The following is a 12,154-nucleotide window of genomic DNA, read 5'->3' on the forward strand; positions in this document are numbered from 1 at the left end:
AAAGATAATGGTGTCTGAATGAAAAAACTATGATTGAAGTCAGTGATATAGATGAATCTCATAAATAAAAGAGTTAGCCAAAAAAAAAAAAAAGCCAGATGTATAGAGTAATACTATATGACTAATTTATATAAGGTGAAAAAATAGACAAATGTTAGTATTCAGGGCAGTAGTTACCTGTGGTGTAGGGGCACAAGGGGGCTTCTGGTAGTCTATTACTATTTTATCTTTTGATCTGGCTGCTGGTTACACAAATGTTTCATTTTGAGAAATTCACTGACCTCTAAACTTATATATTTGTGTACTTTTATGTTATACTTTGACACAAGAATTTAGGCATTACTTCATCCAAAATTCTCATTTGCCTATTGCATTTTACCATTACTTTTCTCTTTTGCAATTAGATGTAATTAATTTGTTTCACAAAGCTGATAATACAAGCTATCTTATGTTACGTATAATACAATAATATGAAAGCTATACTGCATCATATCTAATATAATAATATATAAAATAGCAAAGTTATCCTTAGGAAATATTCTACGAGATGTTTTAAAACTAAGGTTTGTTGAAGTATAGAGTAAAATTCAGCCTTTCTATCATTTATATATGGTAAAATATTCAGTTCTAAAGTTTTTGACAAGCACTTTTGCTTGTGTGACCAGTACCCAAATCAAGATACATATTATTCCATTATCCCTGCAAATTTCTTTTTGCTCTTCTGTAGTTAATGTCATCCCCCAACCTCTAGCCCCTGGCAACAATGATTGATTTTTCTGTCCTGATAGTTTTTACTCTTCCGGAATGTCAAATAAAAGCAATCATACAGTATGTATTCTTTCCAGTTTGGCTTCTTTTATTTAGCATAATGTATTTGAGATCCATCTATGTAATGTATAGCAGGAGTCTATTCCTTTTTATTACTTAATAGTGTTAAAATGGAAGTATATGCCATAAATGAAGAACATTTAAGAAATTTCTAGTTTTTGGTCCTCATGATTAAAACCACTATAAGCATTCAAATATAGATTTTTGTATGAACATGAGTAATATATTTTGTTTTATAATAATTCTAGTTGTACTTTTACCTATACAAAATATTTTTATATTGCCTTTTTCATAGTAATTCTGCTACCTAGAGAATATACCAACTGGTTCAAAATAATATAAAATCAGAAATTGAATTCAAATTATATAACAAACATAAACATTGGTCAATTTAGCAAATTCCTTGTTTAAAATATTTCTTTTTGTATTTACATAATAAAATCTGAACATATTCTGTTAAAGTTCTAGAATAATAAGTAAAATTGTTTTTAAATTGTATATAATGCTCATTAGGACTCAAGTCATAGTAAATGAAGGAAAAAGAGTTAAGAAATGTGGCTGGAAAAGAAAAGTGTTTTAAGTATCTGTCACAACTTACTAAATTAATATATAATTATAACTTTAATCTAACTGGTTAGTATTTTTTTTATCCATGATAACTGGGAAAGGATTTGAGTGATAAAATGGAAACATGGTAGATGTTACCTAGCATGTTGTGGTAAAGTGGAATGGCCCGTCCATGGGTAGTAAATGCAGTCATGACTAGTGGGACCGTTACACCTGCAGGCAATTACAGAACAGAAAACATCATTCTCCATCCACAGTGACATGCACACACATGCACCAGTGCTCACACATGGAGCCTCGGAGGAAGAACATGGGAAGCAAGCACACCAAGTACCTATCCATCAGGCCGATGCAGTCTTCAATACTTGAGCCTATGCACCTGCAGAAGATGCGAATTAAAAAAAATACAAGGAAAGAAAAATTAGTCATTTATAAAAACAATCAGATAAGTACTGACTGTGTCAAACTCTTAATTTCAATTATCACATAATTTTTGAAACATGACTTTAAAGCTAGCAAAAAGAAAATTCCTCGATGGATACACAGAATGAATTGCCAGAATCACCTAAGTGGAATGGCAAGGAAATGTGGGCACAGTAAAGGAATTTTTATCCTGGTTCTGTGTTTAACTTCCAAACATACTTCAATTCATTTGCATCATTTATGATTATATGTCTTGGTGAATAACTTTATATTTCAATCACTATAATTGTTTTCATGTATATGAGTTATTCTAAACAGCCTTAAGTGTAAGTAAAAATCAAAATCAATAAAAAAGGAAACATGAGAAATTCAATACACTATAATAACCTCATGTTTGATGATCATTAAAGATTGATTTTGGCAGAAAATGAGTTAACATGCTTTAATGTTATTCCTATGGATACTTTACATAATTGGATTATTTCAATTCTTTGTTGTGACTGTTTTTAAGAACATATTTATCTTTAAATATTAATTTATTCAAAAAGTTTAAACTGAATTCATCATGCTGTAGTTTATTTTGATGATTTCTTTTAAAATAGCAGTGCCATAACATACAAATAAACACAGGATTTTTAAAAAGCATTTTCGACCCTAATATTGAATGGAAACAATAACAAATAAATAAGAAACACCATTAAGTACATGAATAAACTCAGACCCAGGTAACTAAAGAGCCCACTGATTTGAACATTTAAATAAACACATGTAAGTGCACAGAATTCTAATACACAGTCCCTAGAACTTCATTTTAAGCTACTATAGAAATATTATTTCTTCCATCTTCCAATGTACTTGAATTGCTCTTATTTTCTTCCCATCAAAGATGAATAGCTCCAGGAAATTATTAAGATTCTAACTACAGGTATTTGATTTGTAACAAAGAATTTGTATTCATATGAATATATATATATATATACATATATATACATATATATACATATATATATGTATATATATGTATATATATATATATTTGTGTATATATATTCATATTATAGATAGATATAGATATTCTAAGCTTTTAATTTTCAAAGCTGAAAAAGTACCTGGAGCTAAAATCGTTATAAAATTATCTAAAAAGTTGCCAATATACAAGGCTAGATCACGCATAATATCTTTAGATGACTCCAAACACTAGTGAATTAATAAAACTTACCTAAAATAATTATTAAGTCACTATCTTTCTGCTTCATCATTATGTATTACAATATTTCTACTGGCTATAAAATTGATTTCCTTGCATTTTTGCTTTGTGGATTTGTTTTAAACAGCAAAGAATGACAAATTTTAGCTCATATAAATTTTGGAAATATACCTGTGACAAAAGTCTTTAGAACACAAACCAATAATAAATAACTAGAGTGCGTATCATTGAATTGGTAATATATATAGTCCATAATCAAAAACCACTTACAAAAATTAAAAATTAACTGCTAAAACCATCTTCCAAATGGTCTCATATATTTTTCTCTTATTCTATTCTGAAGAACTTATTTTTCTAAGTTCTTATTATATCTTCTTCAAAATGCTTTTTGAATACAGTATTGCCATTTTGTAAAATTAATAGTCTACTTCTTATTTCCAAGTGAGAATCTCAAAAGCTATGGTTAGTTTGCAATCTTTATAATAACACTTGAAAGATAAAAATATTCAATAGTGAAATTCAACTTGAGGGGAAAATGTGAATAATGAAAGATCTTCACTCATTCAAGAAGCCCATTATTACATGCCTACTAAAGTATTCCCACTCTTTTAGGAGCTGCAGGGAGAGAAAAGATGAATTAGACACTTCTATTTTCATTGAGCTCACAATTTACTGAAGGAAGTAGATGCATAAACAGATGTGTATTGTATGATATGATAAGTGTAATAAGAAATGTAAAAAAAAGAGTAGTTTAAAGGAGGACACAAGAGGGACACCTTGTGCTACTCTGGAAGGTGGTAGTCACCCTCTGGGATGGATCAGTAGTTTAGGGCACTGAGGGCTGGGGTAAGCATGGCATGAGTTTTAAGGGGTGATAAAAGAAGGAACCACAAACAAATTCGAATAGTTGCGGAACAAACCATGAGGCAACAGAGTTAAGAGAAAGAGCCAGACTTAGAAGACTATGTTTTAAAAAATGGAGTGGTAAATTATTGTATGGTTTTTAAAAAACTGTGAAATTGCTAGACTTGTATTTTAAATAGATGTTTTTGCTATGTGGAGGCTATTCAGCTGGGGTCTTGTTCAACATGGAACAAGTTTTAGGCTACGTAAGAGGTGAGGGACTAAACTACCAAAATGATCACTAAGGACACAGGCAAAGGACACAAGAAATGCCTTCAAAGGTATGGGATGGGGAGGAGTTGGTGGCTGATTAAAGGTGCAAGTGAAAAGACCAAAGGACTTGGGTGTTGGGGATGTAAAGAAGTCGAGATGGCGCATGGCAGCTTGCCAGGAGGAGTGGTTTGTGAAGTAATGCCAGCCAGCCATTAAGATGGTGAGGTATCCATATTGGCTGACTGCTGTATCTAGATGATGTTAATTGAGTCGAGCTGTCTGTAATCAGTTGGGTATATATACCTCTGCTGTCCCGCAATAAAGCGGCTCCTGCTATCTTGGGTGCCCGCTACTTTGAGTTCTTGCTCAGTTCCTGCTGAGTTCACTCGCAATAAAGTAGTTCCCGCTTCAACCTTCAAGTTGCTTTTCATCTCTCGGTTATTTAGCCCAGCCGGACTATGGCACTTGGGGATGACTTATGTTTCTAGCTTGCAGAATAGAGACAGCACCCTGAGAGAATCCAGGAGGATTTTCTCTGTTTGTGTTAAAGGAAGAGAAGGAAGGGTTGATGCTTTCAATCTAGAGTTTAGTGCTGTTATCCTACATCTAGGTGGAAATGTTCCTCATCAGATGGAAAGGCTAGTCTGGGTTAAAGGGGGAACCACACACACAGCATAGTCAGTTTTGAAACAATGGCAGTAGACAGATAGGCTGAAGAGGAATACATAATGTGAGAAAAGCAGAAATGAAAGATTAAGACCCAAGGAACTCCAGTGGCATATAACATCAAATAGTGTCTTGTGCCCAAAGCATGTCGAAATATAATTGAGTAAAATTAATTAACTGTGGTGCCCTTGAAACCAAATCAGGAAAGAACCTTGAGAAGAAGATGAAGATCATCAGTGTAAAATGCAGAGAAATCTAGTAAATTAAAAATTACTAAAATAATTTTGTGATTGTTAAGTCTAGAATTTTTCTTCTTGTAAGTTGGGGAAATAGATACAAAAATAAGTGGAAGAGAGGGAATAAGGGACAAGACTTAGTTCAAGAAGTTTGAGGAGACTGATTAGGATATTTGTGATTTAATTGCATTTATAAACCAAGGATAAAAAAAACAAATGAAACACTAAGAGGAGTGAGGCTATGATTGATTGGAATCACACTTTCCAGGTATAAGCCACTGTGTATTTAAAGATGCATGTAGTATTTCAATTCATGCACTTCTTCTCTATAAGCCACAGAAATTACATTTATTCAGCAAAAATCATAGAACAAGAGAAATATTAAACTCTAAACAGTCAAAATGAAAAGTAAGAGACAAAAATAGAATATGAAATAATACAACTAAAGAATTAATGTTCAAATTAGAATGTTTTCAGAAAGATCAGAAAAGAAATCCATAATATGCCTAACATATTCCAAAACTATATTTGGAATTCTGATGATTGATCTGTGGTTAACATTATTTGATACTTAATAATGTATAAATCTTGATATATCCATATAACAAATGCAATTTAGATATATTGGGGAAAAATCTCCAAATTTTGAAATGAAAATTACAGAACATTTTTAAATTTTATAATTTGACGATACAGACAACAATTCCACAAGCAGGTTTTCTTTTCTTCTCTCCATCAATACATTTTTTATTATAGAATTTTAAATTATAAAAAGAATTGATAAAAAGAGGTTAAAGCACATGTGAAATCATGATTCTAAGATTATCAAAAATTCAATGAGAGTTTTAAAAGATGTCCCATGAAATAAACTCTAATTCATGTCTCAAATATAGGTTTGATTTGAAATAAGACTAAAATGAAATCAACATCCATTGAAAAGGGTTGAAGTAATGTTACTAAGGAAATTATAATCCCTGAACTCACTGCCAACTAATAATAATAAATTTATTTTACAAGCTTTCTTTTAAAATTCAAATTAGTTGCTAATTACAAATAGGTACAACATTCCTCAGTTTCAAATTCTTGGTCATCATTTCAAAATATAGTAGAGAAGGGTCTGGTCTTCAATTGAGTAAAGAATATACATTCACTGTACTGCAAGTTCATAGATTTTAAGATCTTCATCTTCTTCATTTCTGAACTTGCCTATCACTGAGGCAGAGCAAGTATACAACACAACGAAGCCAAAGAATGAATAAAATAAGAACATGGTGCTAAAAAGTGTCCTCTAGGCATGGCAAGAAGAGACGTGCTTTTTTTTGTTGTTGTTGTTGTTGCTCTTGTTGTTGTTTAGTTGGTTGTCTTTTTGTATTTTCCCCTTTCCTTTAGGAATTCTGGTGAGAATTTCCTGATAGGGGCTAAATGGATAACCTATTTTAAACATATCTGAAGACCTTATTAGAGCCAATATGTTTAATGTACTTTTACAGTAGTAAAAGTGCTTTTAAGGTATTACATAGGTAATTTTATTTTCAGAAAAATCATTAAACAGTATTCAAAGTAAGAACTTTACTTCTAAAAAAATGTAATTGGAAAGACCATTTCCATTAACTTGGTTCTTGAATTACCTGACATAATATTGGCATATAAAAGAAAAGCGGCTTTCCAAAGTGGAGCTGGCCTGGTGAGCTCACACCTACAGATAGGTCATCTATTACATGTGTTTAGGAATGAAAACAGTCACTCATCCCATCAACCCCACTGCTGCCGGGATCTTTTGATAGACAGATGATACTTCTATATGCTCATGTTCAATTTGGAGATAAGGGGAACTCAGTCTCAGGGGAACTCCTAAATTTTGGTCTGAGGCACAACAAAATAACTTGTTCTGGGAATCACAGCATTTATGAAATGAGTAAACTTGAACAATATAGAGGCAATTACAAAAAGGATAGTAGGGAGCTAAGTAAAAACAATTAAAATTTCTCAGGACCAAGTCAGTCATTAGAGAAATACATTTACCTGAAAAGATGATGGGGAGTACAATATTTGGATTCTGTGTCACTATGATTATGCAGCCATGAGTTGCTAAGGGCATCCTCTTTCTATTTATCAGAGTTACCAAATGATCTGGTGAGATTTGTTCCTTATTACACCTTCATATTCCCTTTTTGCTGAGATCCAAATTTTGCTGCTATGGTAATTTGATCGTTTTCTATTGCTCCCTACTTCTGTTTCCCTCCACTATGTATGATTTCCTTTATTATATAATCATGATTTAAAAGGGTGGAGAGGAAGACACACCAGCCACACATCCAGACTATGGCTCTGTGATCTCTACTTTCATTTCCCTAATGGCTGCATTGTAATTAGATTTGCAAAAACCGCAAAAGGTCTCATTTTGAATGGCAACAGCTGTTGACATCAATATTATATTGAATAATTTACTGGTTTAATTTTAGCTTCAAAACAATAAAACCCTCTTGTGGATGATTTTAGCAGGCAAACTTTTCTCTTCCAGTTGCTGACTCTTCTGCTCCAGCAGTACCAGTTGTTTTTTTTTTTTTTTTTTAATGAAATACTCTTAACTCAGGTGTGCCAAAAACCCACAAGCAGCACAGTTTATTACTTCTAGTTTCCTTGAAGCAAAATGTCTATGTGACTATTTCAGCATCCTCAATGTACTTGCTTATGTATAAACCAATGAGTTGATAGTTAGCTCTTCCAAACTGAATTTAAACTTGAATGGCAGAATATTACTTTACCTTTTGAGGATCTGCCACTTCACAGAGTGACTTAAGCTGATTTCTTGACCTTTAGGAAATTGTAGCAGCATCTGCAAATTGATGTTTTCTTGGCAGAAAATGATGTTGCTTGCTTAACTTCTTCAATATCCTCTAACAGCTAGGCCTTAATCTGGCAGAAAATCTTTTTATGGAACTTCACACTTTCCTCCCAGATAGAAAGTACCCAAGATGACTCTCAGCAAGTGTGTGTGTGTGTGTGTGTGAGAGTGTTTGTGTGTGTGTGTGTGTGCGTGCGTGCGCACACACACAGCCTTCTGGATATTCATAATGGAGAAGAGGGTTTATGGACAGGAGGAGGATAGAGTATGTGAAATTGCTCTCAATTCTAACATTATGCACTTTCTGGAGGGGAAAAAAAAGAAAAATCCTTACTAAGGTAAATTTGAAAACATAGTTTTGGGATTTTCTAGATGAGTGATGTTACTTCTTTTATAGTTGAGTGTTCTTTCTCTAATGTGTTTTTGTTATTCCACTGCTACCCATATCACAGGCAATCTGATCATTATACATTGTACAATACAACCTTTTGAAACAGAAAAGTGTGTAACCATCTTCAAATTATCCTATTACAGTCAAAGAAATTTTAGGTTATAGGATAACAAACAACAAAATTACTTGTACAAAATATTCTAGTTATTTTATTAATATTCATATCACTAGGTCTCCTTTTATTCTGCCATTACTACCTTTGCTTGGATTTTATTGAAGGAGTTATCCAAGGTAGTATTTATCAAAGAGAGATATCCTCACTTTAAGCTATGACAACAAAGAAACAGAAAACCTGATAAAGATTTACTAAACATAAATCTCAGAAGTATGATTATTAACTTATCTTTTCTGAATCTTGAATCTACAGTTAAAATTGAAGGAGTTTCTATACCATATCCAAACTATACCCAACACTACCTTCCTGGCCTGAATGCATTAATAAAATGGTTGTAGGTAAATGTTAAGCAGAAATATTTCTGAGGGCACAAACAACTTTGACTCTCTTAGAAAGGAATTCTCTAAAGACAAACAGAGTTTTATGATGACATTCTGAGTTTAGGAGACTGTATCAGGAATAGAGATGCATGAGGGCACCTGCTGACTAGTAACACGTACAAGTTGGAGCCCTTGACTGGCAAGGATGCTTACCCTTGGGTGCAGTTCGGATGGCATGGGTGGCACTCCCGATCCTGATCCGCATACTTGAAAATGAAACTGTTTGCCCCCTGTAAGCCATCTGGACATTTCTCTACACAGTTTGGACCATCCTTAAAGTGAGAACATTTTGTACAGTTGTCAGGTCCCTAGAATGTGAAAAGAGGAAAAAGAATACAAAGAAAAGTGGGTGCCTTTTCATTGAAACATAAGCATGTGGTTTATTTGGTGTCAAATAACTCTTCCTCTGGAGAGAACATTTTCAGCAGTACAAATAGAGATGTAGCTCTTGTAGTATAAATAGCACTAAGAGAGGTTTGAGTTCAGCTTTGATACCCTGGGTGTGGGGGGGAAATATTATAGGGACATACATTTGCTTGAAATATTTGCATTTTTAAACCCATTAGTCCCTGGGTTAACGGATATCCATGGCATGCCTCTAGTGTGAATTAATTTGAACAGCAAAATGGTTCAATGACTTTTTCAAAAGGATGTCAGTGTTTTACTCTTGTGATCCATTCTTGGTTATATTATATTGCAACAATTTTTATAATAACCCATTTCCATGGGGGTAATTCGTCACCATCACTAAAAACATGTGAATGGGATTACTAAATAGTTAGAAAAAAGATAAAATAGAAATTAGGAAACACTGATTTACATAGAAGAGTGAAATGCAAAGTGTCTTTTGGTTATAGAAGGACTTCATTTGAAAATTAAATTTTAAAATTTATTATGATGGAATTACTAGGAATTAGGTAGGCTAGGCATATAAAAGTAATTCTTAGGTCATTTCTCATCTCAGATCAGTTTGTGCTGAGGCCAAAACTCACATTAAGTCTATTTATATATATTTTAGTAAATCACAGAACAATATTGAAAGTTTGAGAGTCATAACAATGTATATTCTGATGAGTTAATGTCAAAAATTAAATTATAAATAGCAGATAGAAAAACAAAACTGTATGAAGAGTGTTTTCCAAGTATGAAGATAATATAAATATGAGTGTGAAAATTTAAGTGAAAATTAACTCATTTTATATATTTATTTATAATATACATTAGTGATTAATATGCAGATTAGTAAACAATAATAAAAAGATTTGAAGTTCAACATAATTAACATTTAAAAATTAATGTTAGACATCTAAGAATTTGTGGATCAATTAAAAAATTTGTATCTCATATAGTGGATAATAAACACATAAAAATAATAAGTAGTTTAATTTTAGATCAAAGATAATTGAGAACATTTCAATTTAAAGATGTTATTTTTCATAAACAATACCTATAATTTTGTACATGTACATATTTTGAATATTACTACTTGAAATTTAATTTTAATCCTCCTTTTTGAACACCATATTGTCTTAAGATTATAAGATAATAGAATCTCTTTGACCACTCCTCCCTGGAACTTCTCCCCTTAATTATTCTCCCCAACATCTGTCTATATCTAAAGAAGAGGACAACAATTTTGATAGCTCACACCGAAGACAATGCACATGAATAGAATACAATAACTACCAAGGAGACAATTATATCAGTATTGTAGATACAAACACAATAATTTGGAAGTCAAAATATAAACACAATATTGTGCAGGACTGTTTATTGAGGACAGACCGTAGAGATGAAATCTGTCCATGGGAGTATGTTATGCCACCTCCACAAACATTAACCAAAAAGAAGCAGAATTCTCGCCAGTTGCTGATATAATGCACAAGGAAAATAAGAAATATAAGATTTAAAAATTTAAAGACAGAAATTGCTAATGAAGAATCATAGTTTGTTAATGAAGAAAAAGCAATCAGGGAAAGGCTGGGAAATCTTGAGACTGGTGAGGGTTAATCAAGCAGCTATTTCACTATTTTGATGTGATGTTCAAAACTTAAAAATAAATAAATAAATAAATATGAACAATTGGCCTATGAAACCTAATTCCTATTCTACCTAAAGAGTTTGCTAATGTTAAGTTTTTATTTCCTCCCAAAAAAAGAATACTTTACACCCTTCCAATTTTAACACCTGCTCATGGGTACTTAGGCACATAATACCATCTATTATAGGGAATGGTTTACTGTGCACGTATGCTCAGTGGCATGACTTATGGTATAAGAAACATGCTTCTTGCAAAACACAGAATAAAACTTTCCATGAGTAAATTAGGCAGTTTTAGTCTGAATTAGGAATCAAGAATTATTTCTCTATTAAGTTCTTGTAATGTAAAATAATATCCAGACAATATCAGAAGATGTAAAAAATACATGGAAACCAAAGTTAAGTTCTTATTTAATATTCAAGATTATTTTACTGAAGTAAATTGTATTTTGTTCTTTGTTCTTTAAGCATCTCAAGTATTTGATTGTTTTATTATGATAGAAAACAAAATGTCTTAAGTTGAGATAACTAAAAAATCTATTCTAACAAATCTCAAAAGAAATTAAACATACTGATTTCCCATTTTATTTCCATAATAAAGGACTGAAAAATATACATACATATGATGTTTACTCTTCTTTCTTTGTATTTCCAAAGATTTTTAAAAACTAGTTGTAGAGAATGAATGTATAAATGCAATAATAGAAAATGGAGGCAATATATTTAATTCCTGATTGTAAGCTACCTCTGGACACAGTAATATATTATACAACTAAATATCAGGCCAAATCCTGATAGAAATATTGCATTTTACTCTCAGGATTATTTTCTCTGGTAGCTCTACTTGGAGCCACATATGAATATGCTAAGTCCCCTCTTAATAGAGATAAGGTATAGCTTATTTTGGACAGGGAGTTGTATGTAGAATTCACATGAATTTGAATTCATATGCTAAACTCTCCAGCCTTCTCTTTCCAGGATGCCATGACTCAGGGACCCCATGTTGAATAGAATTGTCATGAGTTCAAAGCCTGCTACAATGCTAGGCCACTACTGTGAGGGGGCTGCTTCTGAATAGTTAAAAGATTATCCGTGTACCCTATGTGAAAGGGCCAATGTTTTTTCTGAGAGCTATTGCAACATGAGGGCTATATATTGTGTCAGCACATCCTTTTTAGAAAATCTAGCTTTAAGAGCCACTCTAGCTTTTATATAAAACAAACATGTATTTTGAAAATCAGTTCCATTCCCTTCTCCTTTCTCTTCCATTGCTGCCCCTC

The 12,154-nt window shown here is 32.3% G+C and overlaps 1 protein-coding gene across 1 annotated transcript in view; it reads right to left on the reverse strand.

Annotated features, from left to right (window-relative positions):
• LOC125618340 (receptor tyrosine-protein kinase erbB-4-like) overlaps nucleotides 1–11,876 on the reverse strand; it is a 93,493-nt gene extending 81,617 nt beyond the window's left edge. The window contains exons 1-3 of the mRNA XM_048808986.1: nucleotides 11,832–11,876; nucleotides 8,988–9,142; nucleotides 1,534–1,608 (exon numbers count right to left, since the gene is read on the reverse strand). Of these exons, the coding sequence (XP_048664943.1) occupies nucleotides 1,534–1,608; nucleotides 8,988–9,142; nucleotides 11,832–11,876 (275 nt within the window). The remainder of the gene's footprint in view (nucleotides 1–1,533; nucleotides 1,609–8,987; nucleotides 9,143–11,831) is intronic.
• Nucleotides 11,877–12,154: the final 278 nt, after the last annotated feature.

This window comes from Marmota marmota, unplaced genomic scaffold (assembly GCF_001458135.2).
Source record: "Marmota marmota marmota unplaced genomic scaffold, marMar, whole genome shotgun sequence".
Taxonomy (NCBI): Eukaryota; Metazoa; Chordata; class Mammalia; order Rodentia; family Sciuridae; genus Marmota; species Marmota marmota.